Source organism: Typopeltis vanoorti, chromosome 8, assembly GCF_054136105.1.
Source record: "Typopeltis vanoorti isolate ZY-2024b chromosome 8, IOZ_Tvanoo_1.0, whole genome shotgun sequence".
NCBI classification, from domain to species: Eukaryota; Metazoa; Arthropoda; class Arachnida; order Uropygi; family Thelyphonidae; genus Typopeltis; species Typopeltis vanoorti.
Genome location: NC_143556.1, coordinates 145399005 through 145424850, shown reverse-complemented (window position 1 = coordinate 145424850; position 25846 = coordinate 145399005). Strand labels below are relative to the sequence as shown.

Genomic DNA, 25846 nt, shown 5'->3' with positions numbered 1-25846 from the left:
TTTAATGCGATTTTAAGTTTATTTTAATTCATTGCTTCGGTTTTATGCGGTTTTAGAAAATTATGGAACATATCCCTAATTTTTCAACATAAGTTAGGCCTTTTTTGTGCGATTTTCTGTGGAATATATCTACCGCATAAGAGACCCGACTGTATTTGCTAGCAAAACGAAAGAGGGTTGCCCATGGCTTGTTTAGATCTAAAAATGAAGTAGGGTGAAATAGAGTGATGTTCCAACAATTCATAGTGCAGATCGCTTAATTTTCCCAATGCACCTTTGTGGGCAGGTGCATTGTTCTGATGAAAGAGGATTTTTTTCTTCTGCAAACCGGGTCTTTTGAAATGCCTATAGTCTCAGCAATTTCACGCACTTTGACTCGCCGGTCATCCAATACTATATCGTGAACTTAATCAATGATTTCTGGTGTTGTTACACTTTTTGGACATCCTTCATGTGGATCACCTTCAAGGCTGGTATGGCCATGGTTTAACCATGGCCATACCAGCCTTGAAGGTGATCCATTTCTTAATTGTCGAAAATAAAGGAGAAGGGTGCCCACTGACTTTTATGAATGTCGAATGAATTTCTTTTGCCATTAAACCTTCTTTTGCAAAGAATTGAAGAACTGAAGATACTCAATTTTATCCATTTCAAGGGATACAGAAAACACTTTTGCTTCAGACAGCTGTATAAAACAAACTACTTGATAGAATGACTTGCAATTTCATATGGATGCTTATGACAGATGTACCAATTCAGAAAAAAAAAAAAAAAAAAATCTTGCCAATAGTGTTGCCATCTATGGTCGACGCCAAGATCGTTTCAGACCATCCTCGTATATGATTTTATGCATGAAGTACTGTTATAAAGGTTTAAATAAGCAATCGTCTGCAAGGTTAGCCTAGTGGCTGTGCACTTCGCAGCTATATGCCTGGGGAAGGAGTGTCCTAGGTTCAATTCTCGTCAGTAACATGAGGAGCTGAAGGATTTTCCTCAGCCATAGTCAAGCTAGCCAGTCTTGGGCGTGGACAGTAGGGTTTTTTCCCCAGTTTATCCGGGGATTTTTCATCACACAAAGCAGGCAAACTGGCCTTGAGAACTCAACATTACGGACATAGGATACACTGGGGAGTAGGGCTAACCACCTTATTCTGTGAACGGTTTGAGGTCCGATGATTAACAAACCCTCGACACCGTAAGGTAAAAGAGGGTAAAAGGAAAATGAGAAATAAGCAATCATCTGGAGTTCGGGAACAGATTAATCTATTTTACATTAATTCTTATGGGAAAATGGTTTCAGTTTCAAACAAATCGGTTTCCGAACAGCCTTTAGGAACAAATTACGTTTGACAACCAAGGTTCCACTGTATAAGCAAACAAGCTTGTGCAAGAAGTTTCTTCATGACTAGGATACTTGTATATAGAACCTAATGAATAATCTAATAATAAGTATTTTAATAATAAGGTTTTACACTTTTTCCCTAGTTGTATATGCAATATATATGATTTCTGCATTACTTTGACCTTGGTATCTTTTCTGGATCTAGCGTTCACTGATGAGACGTTAATAAAGATCAAAACTAGTCTGGGGATGCTTCTCATATTGCACAGCATTACACATCCAAAAGGTTATGCACTTTCCATTATGGGATACTAATGCAATTAATACAAAGTCATATTATATACAATTATACATAAGCCTGTATATACAAGTAGCCTAGTCATGAAGAAACTTTATGTGCAAAACTTTATTTATAGTCGGATAAAGGATTAAACAAGAACTTTCTGTACATATAAGTATTTCTTTTGTTGGAACCTCAAACCTTTTCATAAAATCTATCATAAAGGAATTATGACCAACTGTTCATTACCAAATATTTTAATAAAAAAATACATCATACATAATATTACAAATAACACTAAAATGTTCTAGAAATAAGTTTTTTTCCCCATTTACTGAAAGTTTTTTTCCCCAGCAATTACATATAAAACAAGTCAAATATCTGAAAGAAACACCTTCAGTTAATGAGAGAAGTACTTATTTCTGTGGGGAATGACTAAAGTTTTCATAATCTGAAAAGCACAGTTTTTAAGAAACAATGCTCTAAAGATAAAATGTGTGCATATTCTATCCTCTCATTGGTTGTATACAACAACACAATATAACAGGAATTTCTAAGGAACAGTATTCCCCAGAAGATGCAATAAGGTAAACATACAAAAAATATTTATAATATAAAACAGAATTATCATTATGTAAATAAAACTGATGACTAAACAAACTCTTCTGATTTTTTTTACTCAAATATTCTCACTCATCATGGACGGGCAGACAAGTGCATTCATCAAGCAGTGCAAATATGATTATGTCGAACTCAGGCACTAACAAACTACTGAAAAGCCCTAACTGCAGGACTGCAGATATAATGCTAAACAAAATTCACAATAAAAACTTGCTGTAACTGTAGATTTTAAAGAAATTGCAGAGACTAATATCTAATACAAGAAATATAATGTTTCAGCAAAGTCAAATTGCTGTCATCAGAGAGCACACAATACAATATTACATGTGCATGCAGGCACCACACTGAGCAATGAAACTGAATGTAAGCCCAAAGTACTAAATACTATCCCCTAGTGGGCTAAAATTGGTGCCCTTGGCTATTGGATTGAAACATGGAGGATAGCAGCTTCTTATATTTAGGACAATTTCGAGAAATCCAATTTGTTAGGTTTTGGGTAGAAATTGTATTTATATTTGCTACAGTGGAGTGCCGTTCTTCCAGCATATCCTGTGACAGATGTCTAAAGCATGATCAGCAAGTCCTGAGTGGCAGTAGTGGTGGAAACTTTGAAGAATATTGGAAATATTAAATTTATTGTGGTTAATATTAGTCTACACTAATTTCCTTAAAAAAGCTGCAGTTATGAAGAGCCAACTGTATGTATAAGCCTTACCAGCAGAAAAAAATTGCTGTGGTCTTTATGGTTGAATGTAATAACTAATTCCCCCCCCCCCCTCCAAACTTCTCATGTCTAACAGTTGTCCATTAACATAAATTTTAGCCCATTCGACTTTGTGAAATTATGAATTACAAAAATTACAGCAAAATAGTTTTCGAAGGAAGAAATCAGCCACAAATGGTGCAACTTTTGTGTGCACTGATACATTCTTCTTTATCTTCTTTATCTTTGTTCAGCACTGAACATCTTCTGTTCAGTGCTGAACAAAGGATCTCACATATTCCTCTGCTTCCTTACAGTGAATTTTAATGTCAATGAGCTACAGCTGTCTCTTTAATCCTTTGAGCAGTAAAGCAGTTTGTACACACACACACACAATCTTGTGTTTCTATCCCCAAAAAAAAAAAACAGTATCGAACAGTACTGCAAATCCTTGAATCCCCACTCTTTGATCTGCTTTGGTTTAAAATTTCTCTACCCTTTTCATATCCTCTATCACTCTCAGAACTCTGTCAATCACTCTGACCTCTTCAACTATCTCTCTCTCTCTCTCTCTCTCTCTCTTTAAAGCTTGACTTTCTGCAGTCGAAATACCCCTATAGTGAGGTCATCCTTCTTTGAGACTTCAATGTCCACAACTAATACCGGCTCCCCTTCTCCAGTTTCACCGATCAAGCAGGCAGGGATGCTGAGGTGTTCTGTACTATCAGCAATGACCTATCTCAGATCATAAATCTTCCTACCAGAATACGCGACAAAACTCACCTCCAATTTGCCAACAACACTTTACCTCTTCGTAACAAGCTTCCCTTCCAGGTATACTGTGGTTTCTGGTCCAAGTTACCAAGAAACCTCTTGGTAACTTGGACCACAACCTCATACAAGTCTCTTTTGCCACAGTTCACCCACCAGTTCATAGTCTTGTGTCTTTAGCACTACAAAGGTGCCAATGGGGAGGACCTCTGTGACTCCTATTCTTCCTTTACATGGTAAAGGTGGAATAGGAGTCACATAGACTACTGCTTCAGTTCTGACCCAAACACCTGCTCAAAATGAAAAACAGAAATAAAGGCTTTCATCCCTTATTCCACTCCAAATTCTCAGCCACCATTCAAGCCTTGGTTCTCAAAAACATGTGCTAATGCTGTAAAAGAAAAAACCTCTGCTTACAAAGAATGGCTCAAGACCAAAACTCCAGCTGCCAACTCTGCCTATACTGCAGCTTGCAACAATTGTAAAAGAATCATCACTAAGTCCAAGAAGGCCTGAAATCACCAAATACTGCAAAGTCACTTCCTTCCCAAATGGCAGTCACTCATTCTGGTCCCTTACCAAAGCCACTGGGCCTCACATAAAGACAAGGCCAACTTACTAGCATCACTCTTCTCTACTAATTCCTACATTGATGACCTAGGCAAAGTTCCCTCCATTCCACCAAGAACAGCTCTCTTCATGTCTCCATAGTCTTCCAACAAAAGAAATCCGAAGAATCCTGAATAACCTGAACACAAATAAAGCATCTGGTCATGATCGTATCCCACTTATCGCATTAAAAATTGTGCCCCAGAACCACCACCTATTCTATATAGCCTCTTCAATATATCCTATTCAACTAGCACTGACCCTAAAACATGGAAACAGGTCCATAGAAAGCACATCCCAAAGAAAGATGTTAAAAGTCAACCAATGAACTACTGTCCAATTACTCTCACTTCCGTTCTCTCTACAATTATGGAAGTCATCACCAACTAACTGCTTACATTCTTGAACCATCTAGTAACATATCAAATAATCAGTGCCCAGCAGTATGGATTCCACCACTCGCAATCTACAGCTGATCTTCTTGCTTTCACTACTCACCTCTGGACTCAAGCTATGGAAAAATTTGGAGAAATTCATGTGGTTGTCCTCTATATTTCAAAGACATTTAACTGGGTTTGGCAAAGGGGCCTACTTAACAAACTGCCATCCTAGGGTCTGCCTTCCACATTCTGCAACTGGATTGCCAACTTTCTTACTGGTTGTTCACTATGTGTCATGGTGGATAGCTTACTCTCCTCAGATTTCCATACCAATGCAGGAATATCCCAGGGTTCTGTTCTTTCACCCACTCTCTTCCTATTGTATATAAATGACATGCTCTCACAGACTTGCAATCCTATCCATAGCTTTGTCAATGACTGTACACTCCATTCCTCCTTTTCATTCAACAAACCTTGTAGTGCTCAAGTATTAGAATCCTCAAGATCTACCATGACCAGTCACCTGAACTTAGATCTCCTAGCTATATCCCAGTGGGGCAAGGACAACTTTGTAAACTTCAATGCCACCAAAATTCAGTTCTGTTTGATCTCTTGCAAGAAATAGTTTGCATGCCTCCCCTTTACCTTCCATAATACTGAGATATCCAAGCATGATCACATTTATCTTCTTGAACTGACCTGCACCTCAGATCTTTCCTGGCACAACCACATTTCAACTATAGCTTCTGCAGCCACCAAAAAATTTGGTATACTTTCTCACACAAGTCATCGCTTCACACATTCACAGCTTTTAACTCTATACAAAGCCAAAGTCTGCCCAGCCATGGGATATTGCTCCCACATTTGGGATGGTGCACCAAAATCCTAAGAATGCTCAATTCTATCCAGAAGAGGGCAATCCGACTAATTAATGATCCCTCTCTCTCTCACATACGCACTACAATTCCTTTCTCACGGATGTTCAGTTGCTGCCTTTTACCTCTTTTACAGATATTTTTGTGGACAGTGCTCTGCTGAATTGGCCAACATTATTCCTCCAAAATCATTAAAATAAGAGCCACTGCTAACCAACACCCTTTTACAGTCCATCTTGAAACTCACCGAACCAACCTTGCTGCCTCCACTCACTGACTTGATTTCATCTACTTCTGTCCTTTGGAACAGTCTCCCTCACTCTGCTTTCCCCAATTATTACAACCCTCAGCAGTTCAAGAAATATGTAAACAGATTCCTCCTTTCTTCTATTCTTTCTCTTGCAAACGCAAAGCACTAATTATGTGCTATAAGTCTTGTGGCCTTTCATGTGTGGATCAGGTATAAAAAAAAGGGGGAAAAATCCAAGTATATATTCAAATTTTAACTATATTCAAGCTGTAAATTATGTCTGCCTTTCTCTAGTTTTTGTAGGGAGGTCTGCATCTCTTAGCTACCTTCCCATTTTTTTTTTTACTTTATTTCTTTTTTTAATATGTTATGTATTTAGGTGTCACATTCTGTGACATAAATACGTGATGTGTAATATGTATAAATATGTGATATATAAATATGGAATGGTGGATTCCATCTCTGGAATCCACCATTCCGATATCATTCTCACTCATTTTTGAGTGTTGCTCGTTGCATCCTACCTATTGCCACTTGGGTCTTTTTATGGTTATGCCTTATATCTTACTTTGAGTCTAACCAAAATATTTTCCCCTCTATCTCGAAGTATGACACAGAGCAGTGATCTCCACTATTATCTGTGTAATTATCATATCAGTCATTGATGCATTAATTAGAGAAATTTCACAAAACACTAATTTCAAGAGACAGATAGCTACTTTGAAACATTCGGGAATATAATCAATGCAATTCTGAAAAAAATAAATACATAAAACAAATAATAATAAATAAATAATAAGGGAAAGAAATGTTTTTTTCTGAAGTTAAAAACATTTCTTTCCTTTATTATTTATTTCTTATTATTTTCTTCTTTTTTTTTTTTTTTCAGAATTGCGTTGTATCTAAAAAGGTGCAACATGCTGTATTTCTGTTGATAATGATCATTTAATTATATTTTCAACTTTATTATTTGCATACTCCATTCCCAAGGCTTCAAGGTAAACAAAATGGAATATACACTTTGGGGAAATGACATTGCTTACCATGCAAATATGCTAAAATTAACAAATCATCAGCTGAAACTAAGTTTTGTTGTCATATAAATAGATAATTTAAATCACCTTTGTGGTTTGGATAAGGCTTTTTTGGCTTCACTTTCTGTCTGTGGAGCAGGAAGCTTGTCTAAATCAGGAATGGGAAGATTCTGAAATTTATGAAGATGCCAAATTTAAATATTAAACTACAAGTAAATATTTCACAAGCTATTTTCAGTGATCAAACATCAAAAACAGTTGTACAGCAAGAAAAACCCTTTGCAAACTATTCCCCCTTCATCCACAAAGGTTGTTTTAAGAAATCTATATTTCTAGCATTCTACATATACAAAACGTTATGAGTTTATCATTTCCTGTTATGGTCTGCATTAATCGATATAAACAACATACTATGCTATTTACATTTATTACATGTAAAAATATTATGGCAACAATAAAATTTAGAATAGTTAAAACTGCTGAAATACCAGTGGAGAGAGATATCACGAAGGTGGTCTACTTTCCCCTATATTTGGTTAGCCTGTGCCTGGAAGAACTAGTAGAACTCCAGAAAACATGGGAATAATTGTGAACGGACAAAATTTACATTCTATGAAATATGCAGATGATATGGCATTATTTGCTGATGATAAAAACTTAAAGTACACGACTGAAAACCTACATATAAACAGTAAAGATTATGCAATGCATATAAATTTTGGTAAAATCATAACAATAGCAATATGCAGAAATGGAGAAAGTCTTAACCTAGACATGGAAGGAAATAAAATGGAACAGATTAAAAAAATTCAATTACTTAGGCACATTCAGAGCCGGCAGAAGCGGAAATGCAGAGCATGTAGTGCATGCAGACGCTACTACGAAGGGGCGTGTAACTTTTGAGAATTTTTTGAATATTCAAGGTTTTTAACGATTATCCTGCCTAGTCAACACTCCTGGTTCATTACATTTAGCGAACCAACGTGTGGCTGTTCTGTCAAAATTTATTTAAAAAATTTCAAATAATTAAAATTTTTATTATCGTAAAAGAACCACACACGCCCGGATTGATACAGGGGCGCTTAGATAGAAATTGCATGCGGCCGGCAAAGATGAAATTTTTTAAATTAAAATTTTAGGGTTTTTGATTTCATATTCACAAAATGTGGCAGTTCTGGACACATTGATCATGATTTCAAAAACAAGTGTTTGAGAAAAATAAATCAAACAACATGAACTAAAACTAATCAGAAGATAGGAGAATTACACTACAATGTTGCAATTATAATAACACGAATCAGAGGAAAACAGTTGGTATGGACATGTATACAGAAAGCATACTAACTGGTTTCCTGAAATTCTCCAAAATGGAACAGGAGGAAGAAACCATAGGAAAAACCTTGAAGAAAACATCAAGGGTATATATGGTCTAAACTCTTACAGAAGTTTAAATAAATTGTCTGCCAATAGATTGGACTGGAAAGTCATTGTGCATGGTAGACATCGCCTTAGGCAAATGAAGATGAACAAAATACTATCATATTAAAATACTACAATCAGAAACTAAACAGAATTATTTTTAAATTCTTATTAAGTATTCTATATAATGTTGTACCTAAATTCACTGTAGTGTACAGAAATCAACCCATCTTAAGTAACTACAAAATATGCTATCAGGACTCTGGATTTATAATAAAACAAACACTAAATCACACATATAACATAAAATTACAAACGCACAACTAAATTCATAATATAACACAGTTCTTCTTCTATCCTAAAGAATGTCATATATTTTCCAACCAGTTCGAGATGATAACTAATAGTAATTTGCAGCTACCAGAAATGTCTCATAAAAAACAGCAAATTAATTCCTAAACCAAACCACAGCCAAAAAAAAAGTTCCATCATCATCATCGTCAAATTCCTACCATATACCCTCAAGGGGGTGTAGACGATATGATAGTACTACATGAAAAATTTACAACATTAATAACTTACTATGTACAATTTTCCTCCACATTAATCTGTTACTTGTCAGGACTCCAATATTATCAGATCTTACATTTCTATCTTCTAATGCACATTGTACTGTATCAATCCACCTATATCTTGGTCTTTCTCTCAGTCATTTTCCTGTCAACCTGGCAGAGAACACTTGTTTTGCAAATCTTTCCCTGCCCATTCTGTTTAGGTGACCATACCACCTGAGATTAGCTCTGCTAATGCACTCCTGGATGCCGACGATGTCAAGTTCTTTCTTAATATCCTCGTTTATAATATGATAGTGTCATTGATGCCATCTGTTCACGCCTCTAATCTTTCTCAGGATTCTCATATCTGCAGTCTCTAGTCAAATGTTTTACTTCTGACCCAGCTCTCAGATCCATAAGTTAAAATTGGTTTGAACACAGTCTTCTTTATATAGTTAATTTAGTGTTCAGTGTAATTTCTCTCCGATTCCATATGAATTTATTCAACTGACTTCCTACCATACAGGCTTTGTTGATTCTGTTGTCTATTTCCATATTTAATTTACCACCTTCACTAAAAATCGTGCCTAAATAGCTGAAATGTTTTACTTGTTCCGCAGGTTCTCCGTTCACAACACAGTTGATATTTTCAACAATACTGCCTATTTTCATTGTCTTTGTCTTTTTATTGCTGACCTTCATACCATATCTATTACAACAGTTATTCAGTTTAGTCAGGGAATCTTGCAGACTTGTAGTGGATTTATTTAGAAGTATAACATCATCTGCATAAAGCAAAGAGCTGAGATTAACACCTCCAATTTTGATATCAAGTTTAATACCTTTCCTTCACAACGTGATCCATATAGATAATGAATAACAGAGGGGAAAATGTACATCCTTATCTCACACCAGATTTAACATTAAAACCATCTTCCTGTACTTCATTCAATTTTAACTGCTGCCTTACAACTCAAATAAAGACTAAGTATTGCTTGATATAATGCCCCATTGACACCATATAACTGTAGCGTACTGAATATCTTCTCTCTTGGCACCTTGACATATGCCTTTTCCAGATCGACAAAACTTAAATACAGATCTTTGTTATATTCCCATGATTTCTCCACTATTTGTAGTAAAGTGAAGATCTGATCCTGCCAGCCTCTATTTGGCTTGAATCCAGCTTGTTCTTCACCAAGCTTTTCTTCCACAATTCTTGTATAATCAAGTATACTTGCATAGATCTTGCCAGGAACACTCAGTAGGGAAATACCTCTGTAATTCTCACATTCAATTTTATTTTCCTTTTTATATATGGGTACTATTAGAGCTCTACTTCAACCATTGGGAATTCATCCCTCTGTCCAGGTTTTCTGAACAATGCAGTGCAGCCACTTCCAAATTTCAATCCTTTGATGGCTTTTACTACTTCAAGTATGGATATGTATTCCTGACTCCATGCCTGCTCAGTGTTTTTTACCACTGTGCTGTCATCACTGCTTGTTTCATTTAGCAGTTTTTCAAAGTAATTACTCCATACTTCAAGGATATCTTTTTCTAGCATTTTCATGTCACCTTTATCATCTCCAACTCCTTTTACAGCACCCTTTCCTCAATTTCTAAGCTTCTTCAATAACCTCCAGAATATCTTACCACCTTCTTGATATTTATTTTCTATATTCTTGCCAAAGTCCTCCCATGACTTTTGTTTAGCTAGTTTTACACAGTGCTTAGCTTTCTTACATTTGCCTCTGTATTCTCGAAGAGCACAAGCTGATTTATTTCCAGGAGCTTTTGATATGCATTCTTCTTTTCCTTCACCGCTTCTTTAACTTCCTGTGTACACCATGGAGTTCTGATTTTTCTATCTTTTCAGACACAACCTCACCACATGTCTCTCTGGCTGAATCAATCAAGGTTTTCTTCAAGGCTTGTCACTGAATCTCCAAGGTTTGGTTCCTGTTCTCAAACTCTTTCATTTTTTCTTCAATAATCTTTGTGTATTTTAGTCTACCGTTCACATCTGAGAGCTGCTCAATTTTTATTCTCTTTAAAACTTTCTTACATGTCATTTTTTTTTCAATATGAAATTCAATTTCATCATGCTCAAGAGTAAATAGTGATCACTTCCAATTTCAAATCCTCTGTACACTCTGGTATCCTGCACCAGGGAGAAAACATCACTATCAACAATAACATAGTCAATGAGACTTTTCTTATTCCTTGCCTCTTCTCTCCATGTGAATTTGTGCACATTTTTATGTTGGAACATGCTGTTAGTAATAACCAGTCCATGTCCTGGGCAGAAATCCAACAGGTGTTTGCCATTATTATTAGCTTTTCTCTTTTCTCCAAATTTTCCCAATATATGTTTGTATGTCTGACAATCATTTCCTACTCTGCTGTTTAGATCCTCCAACAAGCACCAACTTTTCCTTTTTCATTGTGTCAGTTGTTTTCTCTAAAGCATCAAAAAAATTCCTCCACTTCTGCCTTAGTAAAACCTTATTTGGACCATAGGCACAAATAAGTCTCATTGTCCAGTTCCCCATTCTCATATTTGCCCACGTCACTCTATTTGAGACTGCCTGCCATTCAAGATTAGCCTCATATTTAATGTTGAATACTATGGCTGCTCCTTTTCCTTGATTATCATTGCCTGAATATAACATTTTGTATTTCTTGCTCAGAAAGATCTCGCCAGTTTTTGTCTTTTTTGTTTCAGTCACTCTTATTATGTCGATCTGGTACTTATCTAATTCCTCAGCTAGCTCCATTTCTTTGCCATTCAGGCTTCTTATGTCGATAGTACCGATCTTTAACTCTGGTGACGTTGAGTTGGGGTGTGTTTTCAGATTTGTTCCAGGATGAACATTTGAACGAGGATGGGATGGCAATTTGGGATTTAGCCGACCAAATTGTATTCTTATTGGTTTAAACCAAAATACAAAATGATGGTACAACATGAGAAAATTTCATGTTGGCTGGGTCGTCGCTCAGTTAAACAAGGGCCCCAGTTGTTTTAGCAAGGAAACCAGGGTGAACAGTAAAAAGGCAGCTACTGGAACAAATCTGGAAAAAAAAAGTCCTAATATTATTATTTCTAAAATTGATGACTGTGGCATTACAACCATTCACAAACATGATTACTGCAATAAAACTTTTTATATTTCAATGACTACTACTTATAAATTAACACAACAGATCCCATTTCCAATATAAACTATCATCAATTTCCTGATAAATACCCTCAAGGTGTATACAGACTGACATAACAGTACATCATTACGTTTACATTATTACTAATTGCCTATCAACAATTTTCCTATTAGTCTATTATTATCATTTTGTTCTAAGACATTTCTGACAATCCAACTAGATCTTGGTCTTCTTCTAGGTCTTTCTCCTGGAAATTGCCATGTTTGCCTCTCACATTCTTTTTGAGTTACCATACCACCTTAGTCTTACTCACACATTCTTGAAGGGCAACAATATCAAGTTCCTTCTCAATATCTTCATTTTCATTCTGCCATTGATGACATCTGTTCACTCCCTAATTTTTCATAGAACTCTCTTATCTATGGTCTTTAATCTTCAGTCAAGTGCTTTATTTCTAACCCAAGACTCAGAACTATTAACTTAATACTGATTTCAACACTATCTTGTATACTGCTGGTTTAGTGTTTTGGCTAATTTCTCTCTTATTCCATACACATTTATTCACTGGCTGACCACCATACCACGTTTGCTTATTCTATTGTCCTTATTCTATTGTTTCATATTTAATTTCCCATCTTCACTAAAAACTGTGTGCCTAAAAAGCTAAAATATTTTACTTGTGATCATTGCTTTTGTGTTTTTATTACTAATTCTCATTCCAAATTTTTTACACCTGTTACTCAATTTAGATAGAGAATCCTGGAGACTTGCACTGGATGTGTTCAGGATATTAACATGTGCATAAAGCAAAGAGTTAATTTTGATATCTCCATTCTAATATCAGGTTTAATGTCACTTTCTTTCATAATTCAATTCGTATAGATGAATAAGAGTGGAGATACTGCGCACCCTTGTGTTACACTTGTTTTTATCAGACTTGGATTTCCTTCAATTCTAACTACTGACTTATAACTTAAATATATACTATGTATTGATCTATGTAAGGCTCCAATTATCCCATATAATTGCAGAATTTTGAAAAGCTTTTCACTTGGCACTGGTCATAGACCTTTTCCAGATCTACAAAACTGAAGTGTAGATCCTTCTTATATTCTAATGATTTCTCAACTATTCATCATAAAGTGAAAATCTTATCTTGACAACCTCTATTTGGCCTGAAGTCAGCTTGTTCTTCTCCAGGTTTGTCTTACACAAGTTTTCTCACCCTCTTCTCAAGTATGCTGGCATAAATCTTACCTAAGACATAGTAGATAATTCTACTGTGTCATAGATGTGTGTGTGTAATTCTGTCTTTTTTTCACAAATGGATACTATGATAGCTCTACTGAAACCCTCTGAAATTCAAACTTCTGACCACACTCTCTGAATTATGTAGCACGGTCACTGCTAAACTTTTATAATTCAATATTTGAGCATTTCTGGTAAAATATCATCTATTTCAGCTGTCTGTCCACACTTCAGGATTTTGATATATATATATATATATATATATTTTTTTTTTTTTTCCCCCCTACTACAAGTATTGATACCTACTGCTGTTTGTATTCCTACTGAATATTTTCTATCAATTTTCTGTACAGCTTGGTTTGTTTAACAGTTTTTCAAAGTAATTACTCCAGACACATAGAATATCCTTGTCTTCAGTTTTCATGTCACCTTTATCATCTGATTCCTTTTACAGTACTCTTTTCGCCATTCTTAATCTTTTTCAATAACCTCCAGAACATTCTGCCAACTTCATGTTTTTACTGAAGCCTCCCCACGACTTGTTTGGCTACTTTTATACACAGCTTTGCACTCATTTTTCTCTGTATTCTTCTAGGACATCTGCTGACTTATTTGCTGGGAACTTACGGTATGCTTCTTTCTTTCCTAGGATTGTTTCTTCATCTTCTGTTTTCAAAATGGTGTTTTTATTTTTCTATCCTTGCAAACAAATTCACTACTTGCCTCCCTAGATAAGTCAATGTTTTCTTTAGGGTTTGCAGAGATGTTTGCAGGGATGCAGAGGTTCATATCTTGCTTTAGAACTGTTTAATTTTTTCTTGAATAATGTTTATATATTTCAGTTTACCATTGACCTGTAAAAGCTGTTCAAAACTTTTTTGCATATTTTTTTTCCAAGTTGATATTCATTTTTATACTCTCTCTCATATATATATATATATATAGTTATTCCACACATTAGAGCTACTAGAACCCACAGCACATTGGTGTCATGTGCAAGGTGCAGATAAGGATTGAGATGAAACTTATTGACATTTCTCTTAAAGAGCTGTAGATTGAAATTGTTGGAAACACATCATGGGAAAGGCTGTTCCAGAGCAGAGAAGTAAATGAGGAAGAGTGATGACTTTGCAGTTGAACAAAAAAAGGGATGTTGAACAGCTGCTGATGCCCCTGTTTCCATGAGCCTAACAAGTGAAAGAATGATGACTGCCAATTCACTGGAGAAGAAATGATGTTTTGGCAACATTGAAAGTGACTAAGTTTTTCTTGCCCAAATGAAGAATCGTATGGAGATCAATGTTTAAGTCACTAGTTGTAGATGATCTTGACGTAAGGGATATCTCAGAACTACATGGTTTGTCAAAGGTTGAATGTAGAATTCGCTATCATTGGCAAAACTATGGATAGGATTTGTAGTGATTGAGAGTAGGTCATTTATGTATAAGTGAAAGAAAGTAGGTTAGAGAATGGAGTCCTAAGCCACTCCTGCATTGGTAGCAATGCTCGAAGAGAGAATGCCATTCACCATGGCACGCAGTGAATGACCAGAAAGAAAGTGGCTATCCAGTTACAGAGAGTAGCAGGAAAACCAAAGGAAAGCAGTTGGGAATTTGGTGAAAAAATAAGTAACGATCACTTCATCATTTTCATCATCAAATTCCTGACAGGTACCCTCAAAGAGTGTACAGGATATGATAGTACTACATGCAAAATTTACATCATTACTAACTTCCTATATACAATTTTCATCCAAATCAATCTGTTACCTGTCAAGACTCCAAAATTAATAAATTTTAAATTTCTATCTTCTAAGGCACTTTTTACCATATCAATCCACCTACATCTTGGTCTTCCTCCAGGTCTTTTTCCTGCCAACCTGGCAGAGAACACTTGTTTTGCTAATCATACCTCGCCCATTCTGTTTAAGTGACCATACCATCTGAGGTTAGCTCTGCTAATGCATTCCTGGATGCTAACAATATTCTTTCCTAATATTCTCATTTTTAATATAATATTGACATTGATGCCATCTGTTCACACCTATAATCTTTCTCAGGACTCTCATATCTGCAGTCTCTAGTCTTTGGTCAAGTGTTTTACTTCTGACCCAGCTCTCATATCCATAAGTTAAAACTGGTTTGAACACTGTCTTGTATACAGCTAATTTAGTGTTTTGACTAATTTCTCTCTTATTCCATATAAATTTATTCAGTTGACTTTCGACCATACCAGGTTTGTTGATTCTGTTGTGTATTTCCATATGTAACTTACCATCTTCACTAAAAATCATACCTAAGTAGCTGAAATGTTTCACTTGTTCCATAGGTTCTCCATTCACAATGCAATTGATATTTTCAATGTATCTGCCTATTCTCATTGTCTTTCTTGTTATTTCTGACTTTCATACCATATCTCCTACAACAGTTATTCAATTTAGTCAGGAAATCTTGCAGAACTTGTAGCAGATTTATTTAGAAGTATAACATCATCTGCTTAAAGCAAAGAACTGACATTGTCTCCAGTCTTCATGTCACATTTATCTTCCTTTCACAGCACTATTTCCTCTTTCTGAGCTTCAACAACCTCCAGAATATCTTGACACCTTCTTGATATTTATTTTCTATATTCTTACCAGTCTTACCATCACTTTTGTTTAGCTAGTTTTACACAGTGTTTAGCTTTCTTACATTTGTCTCTGTATTCTCTAAGAGCACAAGATGACTGTTATTTGACAGGAACCTTTCTATGCTTTCTTCTTTTCCTTCATGGTCTCTAACTTCCTGTGTTCATATCTCCCTGTGTCCAGAACTCCATGGTGGACACAGGAAGTAATGTTCACTTTCAGTTTAAAATTCTCTGCATACAGGTATCCCTCAATTATCACGGTTAATTAATCCCTCGATGTTACCCATATATCCAAATCGCGTTAATCAAATCTAATAATCAATGGTAAAAATTGAAATTCGTCCATGATTGATTACTGTATTAATAATTCATTTATATGGTACTCTTTTAAGAAAGATAAAAAATGAATGCAAAGTAAATGTTTAATAAATAATTGTACCTACATTATTTACTGCAATTTTTTTTTTTTTTAAATCAAAATAAGTTATCAAGAGTCGTTTGAACAGTTTTAGTTTTTTTCTTATCGGCATAAATTCTATGATAATAAGTAAAATGACTCTCCAGACCTCGGCAAACAAGCAATAAAACATAAAGAAAAAACAATGCAAATATAATACATGATGGTACAAATTAAGTGGATATCGAATCCAAGCCGAATATAGAAACTACAAGAGTTTCGTGCTGAATATATTGAAACTAAAAGTTTTGGCAGATGCAAGCATAAGCAATCTTATGGGCAACTTGTAGTAAAGGTGAAGTAAGCTCCAGATCACTTTCCTTAGTATTTTCCATAATGTAAAGCACATCTCCTAGAGGACATATATGATAAATAAGTCTTTGGCTCTCTATTTCAGTAATACATGATGGTTTATTTATTTTCAGTTACAATCTAGAAATTATTGAACAAAGAATTTAAAAAAAAACAACTAAACCATACTATACTGACATCGGAGGTCGCGGAATCTCTCAGATACAATATACTGTCAAATATCAGACCTTTACATAATGTGCTAAACCAAACTGACAGCAAAAAACTGCAGAATATCACTCATAACATATGAATGCACAACTACTCATGACGTCCAAGCTATACACTGAATTGTGTAATAATTATATTAAACATTTTGCATGTATCTGTCAGATCAACTGTGAGCTCCACAGAGTTAAAGGTGCGTCAATCAAAACTCTTGCCGCATATATCAAGGAATTGCCGCAATTAATTTCACTGTGTTAATCAAATCCTGCGTTAAGCAAGGGATACCTGCACTCTGTATCCTGAACTGGCATGTAGATATTCCTATCAACAATAACAGTCCAAAAATGTTTTCTTTATTTCTCGAGCCTTCTCTCTACATGAATTGGTACATACACATCTTTATGTAGGGATATGGTGTTAGCAATGACTAGTCTTATTCTTAATGAAAAACAGAGCAGGTATTTACAAATATAAAACATTATAAGAGAATTTTAAAAAATACTGCTTTAGCTCAAAGAAAAAAAAAAGACAAATATACTAGGAAAAGAAATCAGTTAGCTGACAATATTTCACTCTCTTTCTTTGATGCATCCATGAGAAAAATGTAGCTCTCATTCCTTTTCTAAATGCAACAAAACAAACTTAACTTCCATGGATGACTTATCCCCTTTTCTTCTCCACCTTCCATATAACAGATAGCTTCGTCAACTTATAACATCCTCACACGTTCACAGACCTCTATCATATAACCCGTTTTTCTTCTGTTTACCCACGTCTGCAGTCAACATATCCTCAATCTAACTGACAGGTTTAGCTCTTGGACATCATTCATAGCTTCTTTTAACAGTATAGTAGGAAACAAAAATAAATAAGCAATAAATTATAAAAGGATGTTCATTAACTGGTTTATGATTTGCTGGATTTCAAACCAGCATCCTCAGAGCAAAAGAACATGTTACAGTTTACATGTGACAACGAGCTAGCAAAATAATTCGAATTGTAATGGACAAACATCCAAAGACCTAATTTTGTGAATTCTAATGTTCTATAAATGAAGTATTACAGTTGTGTAGAAGTTGAATTTAAGATGAGTTTCCCAAATTTTTTAAAAAGATTAAATGCCATTAATAGCCATTGCTGTGATTCTAAAAATAGTCTGATATGTTAACGACTTTCATATAGTACAGTGATGATATTCCATGTAATCTTGTGTGAAGTATTGTCTAAAAAGCAGTCTGCCAGATCTAACTTGCCATTATAACAGTAATGAATTTTTTTTTATATTTCCTAAATAAAAATATTTAAGAAATATTTGTTCAATTACATGAAATATTTCTTATGTTCTCCACAGCAGATTTTAATATCTCTTCTTGTCTGTCCATAGCAAGTTAATTCATAGTCACAGGAAACTTCACACACACTCCAGGATATGCTAGAAGATGGAGAAAAAAGAAAAGAAAGGAGGATTATAGATGTATCTCCAACTTTTATTTTTCTAAATAAGACTTCCTAAAAGTGTGTGAATAAACCTTTTTTATCATCTCATCATAATCCTCAAATTCCTGATATGTTCTCAAGTGGTGTACAGGATATTTGTTTTTAGGGCAGCAGATCAAGGTTGCTAATTTGACATGTGATTTGAATGTGGTGTGAAGGTTATATTTTATTTGTACTCTGGTTATCTTTTCAGATGTACCTCAGATATATGGAATAGGAACAGTGGCATTTTGTTCTTGTGTGTTTGGAGAGGAGTAGTTGGGCCATTTTATAGCAGCCATAGCTATAGACTAAGAAAGTATGGCAAAGATAGTTGAGTTCTATAGAAAGAGCTAAATCATTAGAACAAATATCCCTAGATTTCTGTATGTGTTTCTATAATTCTATAATGTTGAACTTAATGATGTGATTGTTATGTAGACATCTTCCTGTGTGTGTGTTGGCTTTTCTATAAATGGAAAAGGATAATGGATCATCTGAAAGGCAAGTGACTACAGGAAAACCTCGTTTAACACGATTAATTAATCCATCAATTAATGCACGGTAAGCGAAATCATGTTAAGCAAATACAATAACCAAGAGGAATAATTATAATTCATCCATCAGTCAGCATAAATTTGAAGGGGAAAAAAAAAAAATTACAGCATAAGCTATATTAGAGGATAAAATCATCCAAGTTAATAAAAACCAATAGCTTCAAATTTTTACTTAATTTCTAAACATTTGAGGTACTTTTTACAAAAAAAAAAAAAAATAATAATAATAATAATGACTAAAGATGTTTGAATAATGCTTTTTCATCTTGTTATACAATTTATGATACCTGGCGATTGCTTTATCAAGATTTCGGCAGACTTCAAAGCTTTGTTCAATATCAGGATCAACATCAAACAAAATTTCCTTAGTATACTCAATGTAATTGAAAACTAGCTCAAGATCTTTTGCAGTTAACTTCTTAGTCGTAATATTCTCTTCTTGTTTGCACTCCTTATCTTCTTCATGTGCATGCTGTTCTTCCAGTTGAAGGAGATCATTCTCGCTTAACTGTTCTGAATAGGGATCGAGCAAATTTCTCACATCATTATCCAGTTTATTAAATCCAAGTTCTTTTCCAATTGTGCTGATTTCTTCAATAATGTTAGACTAGGATTTTGTGCATGATAAACTAAAATAGGCTTCAGTTTAAAGTCGTCTTCTGCACTGCCTCTAATAAAAGCGTAAGACAATCTTTAGGAACTTTGTATCCTGGTTGAGATGCTTTATGTTACAGTTTTTGTTGGCATACACTTCCAAAAGAGACCAGTTTCATCAATGTTGAATATTTGATGATCGTCATAATCACTCTCCTCTAAATTAAGGCAAAATGAAGAAAAAGTGATTGAGCAAGAGAATAGAGTTTGCACCTGTGCTTGCGATGAGAGGTTTGAGTCAACTGCCGAGTATTGCCAGTCACTGCTTGCAGCACTGCCACTGTCTACTACACTGACAAGTGCCACCACTCGCTGCAGACTGGCGAGAAAAAATTTCGCATAATGTAAAAAAATTGCATTAACTGATTAATCACTCCCTTAAAATGGGAAATGGTATCATTTTACTCAATCATGCTAACTGATTACCATGCATATCGAATTTGTATTAAGCAAGGTTTTTCTGTATCTTTTCTGTCAAGAAAAGATAAACAGCTGGTTGATTCTTTTTCTAATATTAAGTGAATTTTGGTGTGCTGGTTGTTAAGGTAAGTTACAAAAAAATCCGAATGATGTGTTTGCCATTTTGCCCATGGGGCCAAATGGCAAACACATCATTAATGAAGAATAATATGTGGAAAATGATACAAGCCCTAACACAGATAGTCAGGGAAACTGAATTCTGATGGGAGGAATCATGAGAATCTGTTTCTAAGGGTGACAATGTTAGATAAATGTGTTAATGATGGGTATAGTTATTATGAAAATGATTATGAAGAGAGAATGATTCTGTGTTTGTCCGGTTCAGGCCTATCAAGCATGTGTAACGACATCTGCATAAGTAAGGAACTAGACAATAGAGATTTGCAAGTTGTCGAACAGTGTCATGCAGACCACAGACAAGTGGATGCAAAATAGTATGCAGGTAATTTATTAGATCTGTACACAATTGCTAGGTGTATCAGAAACAAAGGAGTAGAGTTTGTTGCCTAGCCTTGAATAATATATTGGGACCTCATGCTATAGGCATTAGTGAGATTTGGCTATCAGAAGCAGATGGACTAACTGGTATCAGGTGCAAAGAGTACAGTATTTTTAGGAAGGATAGACATGATAGGAGAGGAGGATGAGTGTTGCTAATGATATCAAATGTCTTGAATCCAGTTATATTTGAAACCTATGACTGCAATACCACTAACAATTTTTCATGTGGCAGTGGGTTTGAATCCATTGGTGCGAGGTGGAGTCTAACAAGATTAAATACACAATGGGATGTTGTTACAGATTTGGTGGATTGGTTGCTTGTGACGAAGAATTGCATCAATAAATAAATATAATGGGTGCAAAAAAAAAGAGTAATCGTAATGGTGGACTTCAGTTATCCAAACATTGATTGTGTAACAATGAAATCACATGAGAAAAATGGAACTGAATTTGAGCTGTTGTAAGACAATTTCCTCAAGCAGCATGTGATGGAAGGAACTCAAGGACAAATAGGGTTAGATCTGATTATAGTGTCAGAAGGGATTTCAGTTAAAGATGAAACTATTATGCTTCTGGTTAGTGACAGTGATCATGCAGTACTCGCTTGGGAAGTGGTTAAATTCATGAATTTTCCATTTAGAAAAAGTTACATGCTGAACTACCAAGCAGGAAATTATGACCACCTGAGGGATATACTGGGTTCTGTGTCATGGTATCAGTTATTGGATAGGAAAGATATTGACAGCGTATCAGACATGTTTAAAAATACTCATATGATGTAATATCAGAATGTGTCCCTAGAGTTCAAAGAATAAATAGAGCAGGAGTGAAATGGATGTGTAAGCTAATTGACCAAGAGATTCTTAACAAAAACATGATGCAGAAGGAATATCATGTGCATAAGGAATATGTCAGTTGCAATAATTATAAGCAGCAGGCCAGAAAAGTCACAAGTGTTGTACGGAAAGCTAAGTGCGAGTATGAAAAGAAATGGGCTCTGCAAGTTAAAGACAAACCAAAAGAATTCTATAGTTATGCTGCAAATAAAAGAAAGAACAAATTTGAAAGAACAACTCTACTAAATACAGATGGTATGCAGTTGACTGTTGCAGAAGTGATTGTTCAACTAACCAGTGGCCATTTTGCTAAAAGCTATCAAACTGGTATATGCAACATTGAACTTACCAATAACTCTTCACCATATAAAGAAACTCATGTGGATAAGAAGGAAGTACTAGAGCTGTTGCACAAACTGAATAAGAATTCTTCAATAGGAATTGATGGGATATCAGCATGGATGCTAAAAGAGTGTTCAGCTGAATTGGCTATTCCCTTAACCAGACTATATAATTTAAGTCTCAGAACAGGGAAGATTCCACAGGCATGGAAAGAATGTATGGCAATCCCATTGCACAAGGATGATGCAAAAACCGATGCATCCAACTATTGACCGATCAGTATCTCAGGAGTGGTGGTGAAGATTTTGGAATAGTTGGTTAGGGCTCACATTCAGAAATGGGTTGACAGAGAATCTCTACTTTGCAATGAATAGAATAGTTTTAGTAAGGAAAGGGAAAGTCATGTTTTAGCAACTTGCTCACATTCTATCTCATAATGTTTCTACCATTTAACTAGACAAGGGGAATGGATACACCACGATACTTTTGGATTTTACTAAGGCTTTTGACAGAATACAGCTTAGAATACTGTTGCATAAATTGGAGAATATATGATCGGATTATAAACTATTGGCATGAATAAGATGGCTGACTGACAGATATCAAAATGTGGTATGCGGTAGGATGGGGGGGGGGGGGGAATCTGCAAAATACAAAGTAACCGGTGGTGTGTCTCAAGGACCAGTCCTTGGTCCATTGTTATTCAATCTATACATTAGTGACATTGTGAAGGATTTGACATGTGACATATAGCTATTTGCTGATGATAATGCAAAGATAGATCGGGTAATCAGGAGTGCTGCTGATATGCAGTATTCGTAGAATGATTTGAATAGGCTGGAATTGTGGGCATTTAAAAATGGCTGTCATTTCAATGTTAATAAACGTAAAGTCATGCACTTTGGTGTGAGTAGATATTCATTGTTGTATTGTATTGGTGGGATTATGTCTGAAGAAACTGATGGGATCTTGGAGGTTTTAGTAGACAAGAAGTTTAAATTCAAGTCATATAGCAAAAAATTGTAAATAACTCAGAGAATAATGGCAATGTTGAAAGGAACCTTGATATGTAAACACAAGGAAGTCATTTTGCCTCTTTACAGTGCCTTGATAAGACCTCACTTGGACTATTGCATGCATGTCTGGTCTCCTGCTTTCCGTCACGATTCTGATACATTGAAGAGAGTGCAAAGGAATGTCAAAAATGAAATCAGGATTGTGGAATATACAGATCATTAGACAGTAAGAATTTGTAGGCTGCAGGAGATATGATTGAGACTTACAAACTTCTGAAAGAGTTATGAAGAATTTCAGTAGATAAAATTTTTAATTTTATGGAAGGTGAGGAAAGGACACGAGGGCATCAAAGAAACTGAGATTAAATACTGTATTTATAGCACAGTTGTACAGTCCATAATTTTGTGAAATGAATGCCGATCACCATGTAACACTACAGGAAAGGAATGCTGTCAAGAATGGGGCTAGGGGTAGATTTTTCTCGCAGAGTAGTATGTGATTGAGATGGATTGCCATTGGATGTTGTGTGCATGTGTGTGTGCAAGTAGCGTGAGTAAATTCAAGAACAGGTATGACAGTTGGTGCAAATAGTATGGCCTCCCTCTGAGTTCCTGACTCCCTGGAGGGCTCTCTTAATAATAATAATTGATTATGATGTAGGGAAATTTTTAAGGGGGGCTCTTCCCAGTTTTGCATACCCAGCAAAAAACTGAACATCCCCCTTATCCCCAATAGTTGATAAATGATATACATATCCTTCAGAATGATTTATATAAATTGGCATTGTGGGCAAAAGATAATTATTAATTTAATGTTGAAAAATGTAAGGTTATGCACTTTGGATTGACAAGGTTACACACGATGTATCACATTGACGGTACTGGATTGCAAGAAATCAATGAAACTAGGGACTTCGGGATAATGGTGGACAGACAGCTGAAGTTCGTAAAATAGCTCAAAGCATTATTTGGATATTGAAAAACAGGCTAACAAGTAAAGATAGGGAAGTTATTATTCCTCTTTATAAGGCTATAATTTGGATAAAAGTGATATATACACAGATCTGTGGAATGCTCCCTATGAAGATATGTTGAAGATGTGGGTTACAAAGTTTAGTTGACAGGTGGAAAAGAGGAAACATGATAAAAAGTTATAAGATATTACAGAAACTTTGTAAAATTCAGACAAAGGAAATTTTTTAATATATGACAGAACTAAAAGTCATCCATGGAAGTTGTGTAAGATGGTTATTACGAGTGTGCAGACTAGAATTTTTGTTTGGAGAGTTGGGAATGAGTGGAATAGATTGCCAGAATTAGTTGTGAATGCCTTGACAATGAATAAGTTTAAAGAGAGGTATGAAAAGTTTTTTGTGTATAAATATTAGTATGGATCTCTCACGATAGGTCTCTGGAGTCCATGGAGATACCATACAATTTTTTTTTTTTTTTAATATTTCATTATTTCTCAGATAAATTACATACATACAGTAATTACATGTGATACTTACATTACGTACATTTGATTACATATGATAGATACATTGATTACATTTTTTTAAATTCAATCCTTTATTAAAATTATGATTACATATTTACAACACATATGACTACATATTTACAACAGGTTTAGTTCTGTTCTTTTGTAGCAATGAAATTTGTACTAATTTTTCTTTATTTTTCTATATGATGTATTAATACATTAAACAGAAATTTATTGTTTCTGGGGTTGAATAATATTGCTTTTTTTTTTTTTTAACAGTATTTATACATTTAACAATGATATATATTTACAATTTTCATTTAATGTATTTTAAGAGCTGCAACTACTGCACTTAAATGTAATATATGGATTTTTTTTTTTTTTGATCTTAGTTGAAATGTAATTTCTCAGCTTCCATCCTCTAAGTTTATTTATTAAGCTTATCTGAGGATGACACTGGTTAGTTATTATTTATTGGTTTGTTTGCTGTGTTGAGAAGTAGGCTGATGTTTGATAGGTCTGATTTCCACTATAGCCGTAGGTTGAGAAATTCACACACACACGATAATTTGGGATGTCTTGACGGATCGCTGAACTGGAAAGCCTGAACTAATATATTGTGTTTCATTAAGTTTGTAAGGTGTGTATTTCTTGTTCATAGTATCCTTAGGGCTCTTTTCAGGCTATTGTAGTTTGTAAGGTTCCTGTATTCAAAAAGTAATTTATTTAGCATGTCTGGGATGTAGAAGCTTCATGGGGCCTTTCCGTAGTGATTATTATATGAGATATAATTAACTGTCTGAGGTCTTGTTATATGTATTTCTGACTGTCCTGTAGTTGGCATCGAAGTAATGTTTTAGCAAAGCTGCATAGTGACATAAGTGTTTTGCTATCAGTATTTTGTGTTCTGACATTGCAGTGTATATAAAGTCCATATTGTCTCTTTGTTCCCAAAAGATCAGTAACAGAGCAGTTTTATCATTTTGTACTATAATGACATTAATCTATTTAGTTTGTAGGGTGCACAGAAAGTATACATTGTTATATTGTATCTTAGTATATTTTGGCATAGTGCTTTGTATATTAATATTTTTGTCTTTTAACCTGTAGAGTTTGCCAGTTATTGTTCGGAGTTTGTTTTGTAGATGTTTATGTAGCTATTCCAGTTTATATCTGCATTCAAGTAAATTCAAGGTATCGTGTTGTTTCAACCTGAGTGATTGTAGTGGTTTTACTGTTCGTGTTTTTTTTTTTTTATGTTGGAGAGTGGATGTTAGATGGTTATATATTTGTTATCAACTGATCGAGTCAGTGGATTTCTGAATATCAGTAATTTTGTCTTATCTGAGTTCAGGTGCATGGAGTTTTTGGTGAACCAATCTATGAGCAGATTTATTATTATTTAACACCTCCAGGGAGTCCAAAGACTCGTCGAAGGAAGGCACTTGCTCTACAGCTCTGTCTCCACCACACAATCCACCAACGCCATCTACCACTGACTACCACTTCCACAGACAATTACAAACATCCATGCCCACAGCAGAACTGCAGCCTTTTGGCTGAAGAACGGTTACACTAACCACTCGGCCAACTGTATGTACATGCCATCATGCTGTATATTTGTTTGGGCTATGCTTGCATTATTATGG

The 25846-nt window shown here is 35.0% G+C and overlaps 1 protein-coding gene across 6 annotated transcripts in view; it reads right to left on the bottom strand.

Annotated features, from left to right (window-relative positions):
• LOC150104406 (uncharacterized) overlaps positions 1-25846 on the bottom strand; it is a 459199-nt gene that overhangs the window by 164625 nt on the left and 268728 nt on the right. For all 6 annotated transcript variants that reach the window (XM_090396357.1, XM_090396356.1, XM_090396354.1 and 3 more), the window contains one exon: positions 6953-7035. In XM_090396357.1, the coding sequence (XP_090252483.1) occupies positions 6953-7035 (83 nt within the window). The remainder of the gene's footprint in view (positions 1-6952; positions 7036-25846) is intronic.